The 13,555-nt window shown below is 53.5% G+C and overlaps 2 protein-coding genes across 4 annotated transcripts in view; one reads left to right on the top strand and one right to left on the bottom strand.

The window, feature by feature from the left end:
• CLCN1 (chloride voltage-gated channel 1) overlaps window positions 1-3,151 on the top strand; it is a 29,303-nt gene extending 26,152 nt beyond the window's left edge. For all 3 annotated transcript variants that reach the window (XM_059712054.1, XM_059712053.1, XM_059712052.1), the window contains exons 21-23: window positions 618-722; window positions 812-898; window positions 1,510-3,151. In XM_059712054.1, coding sequence (XP_059568037.1) covers window positions 618-722; window positions 812-898; window positions 1,510-1,881 — 564 coding nt within the window. In that variant the 3' untranslated portion in view covers window positions 1,882-3,151. The remainder of the gene's footprint in view (window positions 1-617; window positions 723-811; window positions 899-1,509) is intronic.
• On the bottom strand, window positions 2,870-12,279 carry FAM131B (family with sequence similarity 131 member B). The gene is made up of 7 exons (XM_059712060.1): window positions 11,964-12,279; window positions 9,400-9,509; window positions 9,023-9,058; window positions 8,645-8,738; window positions 8,155-8,352; window positions 6,535-6,678; window positions 2,870-6,323 (listed from the first exon to the last, which is right to left on the bottom strand). Exons 1-7 carry the CDS (start codon window positions 11,989-11,991, stop codon window positions 5,851-5,853), a joined length of 1,083 nt encoding a protein of 360 aa, XP_059568043.1. The 5' UTR covers window positions 11,992-12,279; the 3' UTR covers window positions 2,870-5,850.
• Window positions 12,280-13,555: the final 1,276 nt, after the last annotated feature.

Here is a 13,555-nt window from a genome sequence, read left to right on the forward strand (position 1 = left end):
CAAATATCTGGCACACTATACTGTGTAAAAGGAAAAGGTGCCAGTGTCTTCACAACAGGCACCCATCCATACCAGTAACACTCTCCAGGAGTTCGTGTCCGGTGGGCAGAGGTGAGACAAATGCCAATACAAGAGTGAGCACAGGCCATGCCTTTTCCGAAAAGGAGAGAACAGCGGAGTGCTGCAGGAATTGAAAAAGGGGCAAAACACATTGGCCTGGGAGTGGCAAGAGTACAGAGTGGGTGCAGGGTGGGCAGGTAAGGGAAATGCAGTTGACCAGCGCAGAAGCCAGAAGACTTGTGTGAGGAATGGCAAGCAGTCAGGTTTCACGGGTGGAGGGGAAAGACTGAAAAGATAGCTTGAAAATAACAGGTGTTTGGGGCACTTGGGGGGTGGTGGTGAAGGAGAAAGTGGGGTGCTAGTGCTTGAGGCTGAAGGTTGATTTGGAGCCTGGCATTGTACCCTGGGGAGAAGGGAGGGGTTTAGTGATCTGGAATGTCTGTGCTAGTTTGCTGCATATTTCAGTTGCATGTTTCAGGATTCCCAGCTAGTAGGGTTGCTTGGGCTCCAAGCCTTTTACCTGAGGTATTGGGTGACTACTTTGCTCTACTCCACAGATTGAGGCCTGGGAGCAGGAGCAGTTGAGCCAGCCTGTCTGCTTTGATTGCTGCTGTATTGACCAGTCCCCTTTCCAGCTGGTGGAACAGACGTCCCTGCACAAGGCTAGTCCTTGCCCACCACTCAGGGCTGCTGGGAGGGCAGGGGAGGTGTGGGGCTCACTGTGCGCTGACCTGCTGCTTTTTCTATGCAGATTCACACACTGTTCTCGCTTCTTGGCCTCCACCTTGCCTATGTGACCAGTATGGGGAAGCTCCGGGGTGTGCTGGCATTGGAAGAGGTAACAGCAATGCGTCCTATTTGAGCAGCCGGAGGAATGGGTGGGTGCAGGATGTGGGGGAGGGGGAGGGATGATTTTAACCCCCCCATTTCCCTCTCTATTTCTCATGCAGAGATTGGAGGAGGGAGAGAGGTTTCAGCAATCAAGGGGTACAGGTAGAGAGGACTATAAAGATCTGAAGGGGACATAGTTGTTGACCCCAGATATAGCCTTTGTGATCTTCCATAGCTGGCATGGGTTTGGGATTGGGGTTCAGGGCACAAGACATGATTTCATAGGGGTGCTCTATGGGGAGGGCCATGGAAAGAAGGAGGAGATAGGATGTGGCTGAAGGAGGCCTGAAGGTCACCAGGAAGGAGCCAAAGGACATCTGGGTTAGGGGCTTCAGATTCACTGCTCTGCAGGGGGTCTGCTGGCCATACCCCTTTCTCTTCCTTTTTTCTGTCTTCTTTGATCTTTCCACGTGCTCTCTTTCTTGCCACTCTACCGCTTTCCCATTCCTTCTTCCTTTTATCGTATCTATTCTTCTATTGTGTCTGTTCCACTCACACTTCCCCATCTTCTTTCTCTTCCCAATTCTGTACCCTCTTTCGCTTTCCCTCTGCTCCCAGCTGCAGAAGGCCATTGAGGGGCACACCAAGTCGGGGGTGCGGCTCCGCCCTCCCCTGGCCAGCTTCCGGAGCACAACTTCAACTCGAATGACTCCTGGGGGCCAGCTCCTTCCCTCGGAGGCCTGGAACCTGCCTGAGGATGGAACTGGGGCCACTGAACCAAAGGATGTGATCCCTACCTCCCCAGACACCCCTGAGCTGCCTCCCTCCCCAGAGCCCCCACTTTCCCTGGCTCCAGCCAAGGTGGAAGGTGAGCTGGAGGAGCTGGAGCTGGTGGACAGTCCTGGGCTGGAAGAGGAGCTGGCTGACATCTTGCAGGGCCCCAGCCTGCGATCCACCGATGAGGAGGATGAGGATGAACTGATCCTTTGACCACACCCCAGGACTGCCTCATCAGTCTGTCTGTCAGGAGCCCAGGCCTGAGGGTGGAGACCATATGTCCTTAAGTTGGGGAGATCAGGCCAATATCCTGGCCCTCCTGGGAATTGTAAAATGTGACAATGATAGTCTTAGAGGAGGAGTCAGAATTTGGACAGTGACTAGCATTCAGACAGTCCACAGCGCCTTCTTTCAAGTTCCCCACCCCATGGTCTCCCCACTCCCTGAGATTTGCCTCCAGACTCCATCTGACTGCCACTCTCTGTCCCCACGCAAGGCCAGTACTGGGACAGTGAAAGGCCAATCCCATCCCCCCTTCTTTGTCCTGGATTTACACAGTGAAATATGGATAAAGAAACTATCAGGGGGAGAAGCCTGGAAGGGAAATGTCACAAAAGGCTCTATGTGGAAGGGGCAGGCACCTTCAGCCAAATGGTCATGCTGCCCCATCAAACACCCTCCATCAGAAATCCTCCCTATCTCACACCACAGCTTCCTTACCCCATTTCCAGGTCGCTTCCTAGAAAAATCCATCCCCTTTCTTCCCACTGTGGTCATTGATCTGTCCTTCCCGAGGGTTAGCTCTGCCCTCGAACTGCTCTGGCTGGGACCTCTCCTGCCAAGAACCCTTCAGTTGGTCACTCAGACATCAGCCCTTAGATGAGTTCTCTGTGTTCTTCTTGGGGTGGAGAGCTGGGGTTTCAATGTCAAGATGGCCGACCTCTTCAGTGCTTCCACACTTAGAGGATCAGAACCATATCCTCCCCAAATCGGCAACAGGGAGCTTGCCATGAGCCTGCCTTTTCTGCCAGTGGTCCCCGGGGCTCTGAGCATCCAAAAACCCTTGTGCCCACACTCCAAGCTTTCCCCCTCCCCCCCCCCCCTTGATGCCCTCGAGTTGTGAACCCTTTCCAATGTGACATTCTCCTCCTTCACCTCCCCTGGCCCAGTCTCCTTCATTCCCCAAATAAGACACTCATAGTCAGAGGATGCCACCACATTCTGTTTAGTGCCATTGAACACAGCCTGGAGCCCTCTCCAGAATTACATCCCTTCCCCCTCCCCAGGCCAAGAGAGGCTGTAGTGTAGCCTGGGGAGGGGGCTGGCAGTGGGCACTGGAGCCCAATGCCCATGTGTATATAATCTATAATATTCATATATATTTATATATAATTCTCTCTGTAATATATGTCATAGAATCTCTCTTAGGCCTGGGGGGGAGGGGTGTCACATTAAGAAAACATGCTAAGACTGACCACAAAAATGGATACTCCCCAGACCTGGAAGACGAGCATGGGCTGTATAGGTGGGCAGGGAAAAGATCATAAACACATTCACCAAGATCCCCTCCTTAACACAAGGATAAGAAGGAAGGGGAGGAGGGGGGAGGTAGAAGGGGAGGAATGGAAGATTTGGGTTTCCCAGAAACTGAAAATAAAAGTGCACCCCCACCAAAAGAAAATCATTTAGCAAGAGCAGTTTCATTCACAATAATATAAAAACAGCCCTGTTCCAGGACTGTTGTAAATCGTGCTGCACAGCCTTGAACCCCGGAGGAAAAGCAACCCTCCCTCACCCCCAATAGCCTCTTCCAGCACATGCCCCTCCCCTCCCCCCAAATAGGCTATAAGCAAACCCCATGCACCCTGCCCCCAGCACCAAAGAGGCAGTTCCTCCTTCCAGAAGAGTCCTAAGAGGGTCCAAGGCCAGCTCCCTGGGTCTTCTCCTTCAAAGTGGTAGGGAAGCTTCTTGCAAATGCAGACTCCCAGCTGACCCCTGGTCGCGCATGTGCCAGCTGCCAGCACCGGGGATGTGGAGCCCTGCTGGAGTCAAATAGGCTAGATTCCTCGACCATTCTGTCATCTTTCAGCAGGGACCAAAAGAAGGCTTCCTAAGGTAGGGAGGGAGGAAAGAGTGCCGCTTTCCTCTACCTTCCCTAACTCCCCAGGGCCCTGAGCAAAAAGGAACTGTAATGAATGAACCCACTCACTGGAGTGGATGCCCACTGCAGTCTGGGGGCAGAACAGGGGGCAAGAAGAGGATGAAACTAAGAGAAAAAGATGATTCATCCAGAGAGCAGGTTGCACAAGGTGAGGTAACAAGGGCCCCCTGAAAGGAGGGAACCTCAAGCATGCAAACCCCAAGACCTGTGACAGGAGTGCAGGGTGAGGCCACAATATTACTGCCCAAAGCTCCCGGACAGGAGGTCCTGGTGCCTCCGGAGTTAGGTCACATGATCAGACACAAGCCACAGCTTTAGATGAGGTAAATAACTCTTCGCCCATCTGCGCTCACCAGGCCTACTTACGTTTCTTCCAAGAATTGACCTCCCCTCCCCTGAAGACATGGGACCCCAGCCTTGGTTGCGTTGCAGGACCATTATGCCTATGAAAGTGTGAACTTGATGGGGGGCGGGGTCATAGATGGACACAAACTCTTAACCTCCTCATTCCAAAGAAATAGACATCTGGGGATGGGGGTGGGCTCGTTTGTGCCCAGGGTCTGTGAGAGTGACCGAGCCCCCTTCCTAGTAGAGGACAGAAGTAATAGGACCTCTGACAAAGTAGGCCACAAGGCCTTGGAGCTGGAGTCTTAGAAGAGGAGACAAAAGGTAGGCAATGGCCATCTTAACTTTTCCCTCTGCCAGGGGCTAGGGAATGGGGTCCCATGGTGTGCTCCTCAGCTGCCATGCCTTTACTCCAGCCTGGCCCTGCTAATCAGGATCACATACAGAAGTGTGGGGCTTTGTGTGCTGTGGACAGAAGTCCCCACCAGAATGGGAACTGGGTGTGGAAGGACTAGCCGGTTCAGGGGCTTCTGCCTCACTATAAACCCGTCCTAAAAGGAAGAAGACTCTGATTCCACTCTCCGCAGGAGGCCTGCGAAGGGAGGCTGCCTGGGAGAAACTGAAGAAGGAAAAAAAGGAGCCGAGTGCCCACACTGATTCTCAGCCAACAACACACTGGGCGGGGGCCTGACAGCACCAGACTCCTCCCTCCACCCCACTCAACCTGAGTCCCCAAGAAGTTATAAAAATGTAGAAAAGGCAAAGAGAAAAGTGTAAACAGCTCCAGAGAATTTGGGGGTGGAGGGAGGGAGGCACAGCCCTCATGCTTCCCCACCTGGCAGGACACCTGCATTCTGTCACCCCCTCTGGGCAGGGCTCCTGGAGCAGGGGATGGAAGAAGGCAGACAAAGGAAGCAAGAGCTGGAGCAGCCAGCTCACTGGGTCCTTTCCTAGACCCTTAGGACCCACCTTTCAGTCACGGGATATTCAAGATCCCAGAATAGGTGGCCATGTTTGTTGTTGGTCCCATCAATGACTCTCTGGTCTCTGGGTGGGCCTTATATAAAGAATCCTGTTTGTGCCCTGTGCACCCCAGCTGCCATGTCCACTTCCCCCGTGACTCCTGGTCTCAGAAGCCAAGCTACCCACTGAGGGCAGCTTCTCCATTCTCTAAGGAGATATGGCTTCCCCTACACTCATTGAGTCACGTCCAGCAGGTCTGTTCTTCATAGTAGGGTCAAGCTGGGACCACAGCCAGAGAAAACACAGAGTCGGAAAAAGCAAAAGTGACATGAGAAAGGAGGCATTCAGGCAGCCACTGTCAAGGCTTCTGAATGACGAAGTCAGGGAGTGAAAAACAGAGATCTAGTTGATGGCTCCTGTCTCCAGGATACAAACTAGAGCTTCATCATCACAGACCCAGAAGCCCGCAGCCAAACCAAGTTCACAGCCATCTAGTTGCCTGGGCCTCAGTCCCCAGACCTGTGGTTTCTACAGCACAAGCCTGGATGGAATCCCATCCTGGCCCTCCATTTTTCCTGGCGAGAACTGGCAGCTCCTGGGTTCCTCCTGGTCTTCTGCCCGGGTTTCAGCTGTACTGCTGGGGGAAGGGAGGGTTTTGTTGCAGCCAGGCCCCTCGGGTGGGAGTGGAAGATAGTGTGTAGAGTGGGAAGAAGCTAGTTGTTGGCCTCACCCTCCTCCTCATCAAAGGACTGCACACCTGAGGATGTGACGTCAGATACCTTTCGGCTGAGAGCAGTGGCCATCTCGGGGTCTTCTCGTGGGGAAAGTGATTCCAGGTCCCTACATCCCGCATCTTCTTCCTCCTCGGGGGCCAAGGGCCTCTTCTCCTCCTCTGCAGGGCCCCTTGCCAGGTCCACCCCACCCATACCTGGAGCCCAGTCAGTTTCTCCCCCCAGCAAAGGTGGAGGCTCCTGAGCAGAGTATCCGGAAGCAGGTTGGGAAGGCCCCATTTCATGTAAGCTTGGCTGTGAGTCATCAAATGCAGGGCCAAGATAAGATCCTGTGGCTGGAGAGGCAATGAGGGACTGGTCGCTTGCTTCCCAGGCATCCGATGATCCCAGACAGTACATGCCCTGGGACACATAGGAGTGAGGCCATCCATCCATGGGGGCTTGAGTGAGGGCATCTGTAAAGAGAATCATGGAGGTTGGTGGGGGCATAGACCATCAAAGGCAGTAACAACAGCACAGACAATTGAGGGTGAGACATTGGCGAAGGAGGGGAAAAGAAAGCTGGGATGAACAGAGTCTTAGAAGCACAGAGATGTACAGAAGTAGCATAGATAGTTGGGGAGGCCCCTTAAGCCTCAGGGGTTGGATTCTGAAACCATCCCTCACCTTGACTCTCCATCAGCTCCTGGTAGTTGTCACTGTAGTTGCAGCCCAATGGCTCCTGGGCAGAGTTGACACTCATGTCCTCACCATCCATGGAAGACCAGGCCATGAGTGTGGCCTCAGAAATGGCAAACTGTTCCATGACGCCTGGGAGAAGAAATGTGGTTAGCACAAGATATTTCTGAGAACCCTTAGACACATGCATGGGGAAGGGGACATTAGAGCAGCACTGTTCAATAGAAATACAATGCAAGCCATTTGCATGATTTGAAATTTTCTAGTAGCCCTATTAAAGTGAAAGAAACAGGTGAAATGAATTTTACTACTATATGTTAGGTAACCTAATATGTATGAAAGATGATCATTTCAACATCGAATCCATATAAAAATTAGTGATATATTTTACATTCTTTTATTCATAGAAAGTCTTTGAAATCCAGTTGATATTTTACACTTTCAGCATTTTCCACTTGGACTAGCCACATTTCAAGTTCTCAACAGCCACATGTGCCAGTGGCTACTATATTGGACAGCACAGCCTTTGTACATGCCCTGAAACAAAGCAAAATCATGGGGGACTTCCCAAAAGGTCAGATTTAGGATTCCTAAGGGAAAGAGTTGGGGGTCTTCTGGTGAGATATCCTAAGGGACTGAAATTTGGGATTTCCAGAAGTTTATCTTTTGGACGTTTTTAGGAGTGGTAGTTGGTATTAGGCAGTCAAGGACAGAGGAATCTAGATATCCAGGTTGGGGGTGGGGTGGGGTGGTGCCTCAAGGTTAACAGAGAATCCCCAAGAGAGCACCATGGGATTATAGGGCCACCAAGTTGATAGTTCAAGGAATTGGAAGGAGAAGGGAGGGAGGATAGAATAGTGAAGATGGATAGACTTGGGGGTCCCTATTCTAGTCAAAGCCATGAGTAAGATGAAGCCTACATTGCTAGCTGCTCTACACCATGCCCTGTCCCTTACATGTTTGCCTCCCCCCTCACTGATATTTCTTCCACCACACCCACACCAATACAAAGATACACCCCTCCTCTTCCAGATCTATCATTCTCCCTAGGGATCTTACTGAGACCTGCCACTAGGGCTCGGCATTGTAGATGCACTACAGGCTTGTCTCATACCTACACTACTTTCCTGGAAGGAAACTTCTTCTGTAAACCACTCTCTCCTCACCCAGGTCTCTTGAACTTCTAGTGGTTGTCACAAGTAATGAGCCACATATGTGACTCCATGACTGCAATGTGCTGATGGACTAAGGCTAGTAAAGATCTCCAAGGTTTTCCTTTCTTTTTCAAGAAACAGGAGAACAGAGTTTTTTGAAGCCAACAGCCCCTGCCTTTTCCCCCCTGTACTGAGGAAGTCCAGGGGTTGGAGTCCCACCATGAAGGAGAGATGGCATCAGAACCCACAGTCCCACGTTAATTCTCCTCAACTTCTGAGATGATAATAAAAATAAGTTTAAGGGCACTTATCAGAGTTAACAACTCAAAGTACTTGAAATTAAGTCTGATGGTCATCCTATGGATAAAATCAATCTTGTCACAGGGGTGGGGTTGAAGGGTCAGTCTCTGGCCATCATAAGATGTGCCTCTTGAGGGTTTGGGGGAACAAGTACCTGCAAGGAAACGTGCCTCCTTCTCGCCATCGCTGAGGTCGGAGTAGGCATCGGCATCTCTGCGCACCGCCTCGTGGCTGTGTTGTGGCTGAATGACTGGTGCCTTCCCCCAGCCCTGCCACTCAATCATGTGGGCCACCCGGCCTTGCCCCATGGCTGTGGGCTTCGTCACATGGTCCTTCATGCTTCTTGAAATCCCTAAGGGGCCAGACATTCCCCCCATCCTCCAGAATATCACATAATACCCATAACAGGGCCTCCCCATTATCCTCACCCCAGTCTCAGGGGGTTTCATCCCATGGGGGACAGGCTCCCCTAGGTCCCCATATATGAGGGCAGCCTAGAGGATAGGAGAGGTTTGACAAAAAGGACAAATAGGTCAGAGATAGGAAGATGAGGGTGCCGGTCAGGCCAGAAGGAGCAGGGAGACTGACACCAGGAGCCTGTGAGTATCTCTTGTCTGAATGCATCCCTAGATAGGGAATCTCACCTGAGAATGATGACTTGGCCAGGGCCCCAATGCCATAGGCGTTAGAGTTTCGCTTAAGCTTCGGAAGAATGGAAGTGGTGTCCTCCATGGAGAGCTGGAATGGGGAATGTGGGAGGAGGGGAGGAGGAATGAGAGGGCCTGGGGTGCTCTATATGCAGGGGAAAGTTCCTGGATGAAGGATTTGAGCTAGGGCAGATGACTGGGAAAACCATGAGACCCAGGAGTCCCACGGAGGCATATCTTTCAACCACCCTTGAAAAGTTGGGGTGTAGGCAGAGCATGGGAGGGCTTGCTGGAGTAGGGAGCACTGTGTTATAGGAGAATAGAAGGAAGACCAGTTAGGTGGGGCTGGGAGAGGCTGGGGGAAGCTGCACTCACATTGATGCCATCCCAGGAGAAATCAGTTCGGGTTTGCTGTGAGGAGAGAGAAAAGGGAGTGGGTATCCCAAGCACTTCCATGAATGCAAGGAACCCCACCCCTTTCCTCCGGGGGACTTCCAGAAGTGTGTGAAGAAGGGAGGGCTTTCCTGAGATTAGCATAGGAAATTAGGGTGTTGGTGTGGAACATTTGGCTTGTATTTTGAGGACTTTGCAGAAATGTTCTTCCCAAGTGTCAGTTTGAAGGAGTGTCTGGGATGTTCACTTGGACTTTAGGAGTGGATTTCAGAGGTCAGGCAACTGGGAGGCTTTGTTAGGGACGGTTCCGGGGTCTTTTAGAGGTGCTTTGGTGAGGGGCAGCTGGGCACGGGCCTCACCTCTGTGGATGGCCGGTGGAGGCTGCTTCCGTGCAGTGAGCTGGTGCTGTCCATGTTGATTTGGTCCACATCCTTCAGTCCCTTCCAATCCACTGCAATCACCTCATTCCCTGAAGTGGCCAGAGGGTTAGTTGCTCCACCTCACTCCCCTGCGCCCAACCCAAAAGCCCCTTCTGGTCTCAGATGCCGAAGCCACACATTGAGGCTGCCTCTCCAGACCCATCCAGACCCTTAGCTACCACTCCTTCTTCCCATTGCCCATCCCTTTTAAGTCCCTATGCTGCCCACATTTTTGGTAGAAGAAATCATAATACTGAGCCAAAATATTCAGTTTAACCTCAACGAAGAATAGCAAACTCAGAAAAACCGGTGTATGGCCTCACTTATTGTTGTTGTTTAAATGGAAGGGTCAGTGGTTGGGTTTTAGCAGGAAAACTGGTGTCCATCCTGTCCTGAGGGATCATCGAGGGTTTCTATGCAGGAGTACACTGGGAGCTGCGCTTTCACCTATTATGCTTCTACAAATAAGGGTGGGGCTTTTCTCGGGGTTAGCGTCTCTATGTGCGGGCTTTATTATTTGGGAGGTGTTAGGAATGTAAGGGACCCTCTGAACTTGTCCCACAGGAAGGATTTGGAGGGGGAGAGGAGGGAGTTGGGTGTGTTCACCCAGAAACAGGGAGAGCAAGGAAAGCAAAGCCTGGGATGGAATAATGTTACCTGACTGTTGGGAGACAAGTGATGGATTGAAGAGGAGTGGAGGGGACCACCAGAGGAGCGAAGAGCACTTTTAAAAATAGTAACTAAAAGAACACGAATTCAAGTCAAAGAGAAGACAGAAGATGCTGGGAAGGGTTTGAGGCTTTGTGGGGAGAAGAATGGTAATTGCTAAAATGAGGCCAGAGCTCATAGTGAAGGGAGATTGAGATTGAGGGCAGGGTGGTGCCTCCTGGAAGGCATGGGGAAGAAATACTTGTAGTTCTTGTAGACTAAAGTCGGATGGCTGTAAACCGTCTGACCTTATAGGATCCTTGCTATACATGAAGTTTTGTGATTCTGAATTTCAGGTTAGGGGTCCACTCTTGAGAAGGGGTAAATTGTATAGGGTCTTGGGGCTGAGGAGGCATTCAGCATGCAACAACATAGCCGATACAAAAGACAAGGCTCCTGGTTAAGGGTTCCAAGGGAGGTAGGACCCCTCCAAAGTGTGCCGCTGTTCCTTGGGGCTGCAGGGGAGTGGTGAGATGGGTCAGACCAGAGGCTGTGGCTTGGGGGGAAGAGGAAAGATGGACTTCTGATTGGAGAGAGCTGGAATGGGGCAGACAGAAAACAATCTCCGAGGAGGGAGATAGGGCAGGAAAAGTGGGAGAGAGGGGAGGGGAGAGGTGGCCTTTGTAAAAGAGGGAGAGCTGAGTCAGAGCGTGGGGGGCAGGGAGGGGGAGGGAGAGAACCCAGAGAAGAGGTGAAGGCAGAGGAGGAGGAGGGTATCCATGGAAATAAACCAGGTCTCAGAGAAATCAGGCTTTTGGAGGGTGAGTTTGTTTGTAATAATAATACAAATTATTCTCTCAGCCTGAGGTCACTGGGGCGTGTAGGCGGGAGAAATGGGGAGTTGAAATGTGAAAAATTGGAGGGTTAGGGAGAGGTAAGTGGAGTGTGCAGGGGGTGGGGGAACAGGGGGTGGTCGCAAGGCAAAGGTTGACGGGGGTAAACAAATTAGGAGGCGCCTCCCCCGGTCAAAGGTAAATAAAGCGCCGGCCCCGCCCCCCACCCACCCCCAGCTGACAGGTGCTGTCCAGTCCCGGGGATCCTCCCAGGGCCGGCCCCACCCAGCTGGGAGCTGGCTCCTGACCCCTCGCGATCCCTTTAGACCTCCACCTCCTCCCCGCGTCCACCGGCTCTAACACCCCAACCTTCAAGAGCCGACCCGTCCCCATTCCCTCCAGGCGAGGAACCCATTCCCTCCCCGAGGCGCATCCCGCCCCCGCCCCAGAGGGAAAATGCACGTGAACAAAGCAAACCGTGGGAGGCACGAATGACAGAAAAAGGCAACAGCGAGGGAAAGAGATGGGGGCAAAACACCCAAGCCGGATGGAGGCGGGGGTGGGGGGGTGCGTGCGGAGAAAGACTGGGGACTGAGGCTGCTGAGGATTCTTAGAAGAGGGCTGCTCCACAAATGCAGACAGGGGCGCGGGGGCGCAGAAGAAGGCAGAGTGAGGCGGATGGCCTGGAGGTGGCGGGTGAGGGACTGGAGAGGAGGGGAGAGCGACGGGGGAGAGAGAGAGGCTGATGGAGAGATGATGGAGAGGGACCGCGCCTGGGGAGGTTATGGAAGGAAGCCGTGGGGAGACGGAGGGAAGAACGCCTAGAGCCCAGAGGGATGCTAGCCCTGGGGGCGCGCGAGAGGAGCGGGGAGGAGAGGAGCGGAGGGAAAGTAAGGTAGCCAGGCCGGGCTGGGCAGCATGGAGCGAGGTACCCGGAGGGGCGCGGAGAGGGTGGGGGAGGGGCCGGAGGACCGGACCGGAGAGCCCAACCTACGCCCGCGCCCGCCCCGCCGGGGTACCCACCCACGGTCCGGGAGCCGATGCAGCCCATGGCGCGGGGCCTCCGGGGCCGGACCCTCGCCGACGCGGGGCGGGCGCGGGGGGAGTGCCGGGAGCCGCGCCGCCGCCCCAGCCTCTCTGCAGCGCCGCGGCTGTCTCCGCTCGGCTCCGCTCCCCCCGCCCCTCTCCATCCCTCCCCGCGGCAGCCGCCGTCGCCGCCGCCGCCGCCGCCGCCTGGCTCCCCCGCCCCGGCTCTGCCGGCGGCCGCGGAGGGGGTGGCCCGGGGATTGGCTGCGCCGGGCGCCTCCCTCAGCCCCGGACCCGCCGCTGCGCTCCCCGAGCACCTCGCTGCGCTCCCTGGGGGACCGGGCTGTCGGCGGGCCTCGCGCCGCCCCCTCTTCCTGCCCTCCCTCTGCCCCACCTGGGGCTCCCACGGGTCCCGGCTGAGCTCGCGCCCGGGGACCGGTGGAGTCCCGGAGAATGCCCGCTTGGGGTCCCAGGAACCGGGTAAAGTGCCCCGGTCCCACCAGTTAGGTTCTGGTGGATTAATTGTCAGGGTCGGGGTTGGGGATGCTCAGAGAGAAAGTGGGGTGGGGGTGAGAATAAAGCCTGGATGAAGGGCCTTGGACGCCAAATTCAGCAAACACTTGCTTTCTTCCTGGGGTGGCGTGATTGGATGCAGTTTAGGATGCTCTCTGCGTTTCCTGTGCACGGTTTGCCCATCCAAACAGATCGCGAAATATTTGCAAGTGGATCGTGTATTAGACTTCCCTGGGCTCGGTGGTCGCCAGTAATTCGGGGATGGGTGTGGGGATGGATGTACGGTGCAGATAATCTAACTCCAGGCCTGACTGGGCATGGGGGATCGGAATGAAGCTAATTCAGTCCCACCCGGAGTGAAATGAAAATGTCAGGGCCGGAGGCTGGCTAAAAGACATGGGACATAGTTTGAAATCCAATTTAACTTTTCTGAGCCTTGGTCTTCTCTGACAAATGGATGTCAGGAAGCAGTCAAAATCAAGAGAGGAAGGACTACCCTCTGGCTAGTGGGGAGGGTCGGGTAGGTACAAGGGTCTCTCCTGGGTAAGAGATTGAAATCTAAGTGGCAAGGGTCAAGTGGGCAGACATTTATTTACAGCAGGCAAGAAGTGGAATCCAGAAAAATCACTTGAGAAAGGGCAACGAGACTTGTCTAAGCAGTACCCAGAAAACCCAAAGTTCTAGAAGGCAGGGTTTTAGCACCAATGACCTAACCTGGGGTCTGTTCGCTCCCCACCTTCTTTCATGTCCCTCCTCAGGTTGAAAAGGGAGCAGGGCAGTGGGCTAGGGGTCCCTGGTGTGGGCATGTAACAGGGCAAGAGACCAGGTCTGCCTTATGAATGTAACTTTTAACCTTTAGGTTACTGATGGAGAGCTACACTTTAGGGTGATAGCTATTACATTTGGTGGAACCCCCACATAAGAGAGATGGGAGATGATGCTAATAATCTAATCTCAGATCTGGGAGATGGGATTATGGAGAGAAAACTAATCTTTGGTCTTTGTGCATGAAGCAATGAGCCACATCTGCCTTAGTTGGTTTGGCTCAGTGGATAGAGCATTGGCCTGTGGGTTTG

Source organism: Myotis daubentonii, chromosome 10, assembly GCF_963259705.1.
Source record: "Myotis daubentonii chromosome 10, mMyoDau2.1, whole genome shotgun sequence".
Lineage (NCBI taxonomy): Eukaryota > Metazoa > Chordata > Mammalia > Chiroptera > Vespertilionidae > Myotis > Myotis daubentonii.

Excerpts from the sequence above, each read along its gene's own strand:
- FAM131B (XM_059712060.1), bottom strand. The coding sequence starts at position 11,991 with ATGGGCTGCATCGGCTCCCGGACCGTGG. Across the intron at positions 8,353-8,644 it reads GGCCAAGTCATCATTCTCAG|GGATTTCAAGAAGCATGAAG; the intron begins GTGAGATTCCCT and ends CTGGCCCCTTAG. Across the intron at positions 6,324-6,534 it reads GGAGCTGATGGAGAGTCAAG|ATGCCCTCACTCAAGCCCCC; the intron begins GTGAGGGATGGT and ends TTCTCTTTACAG.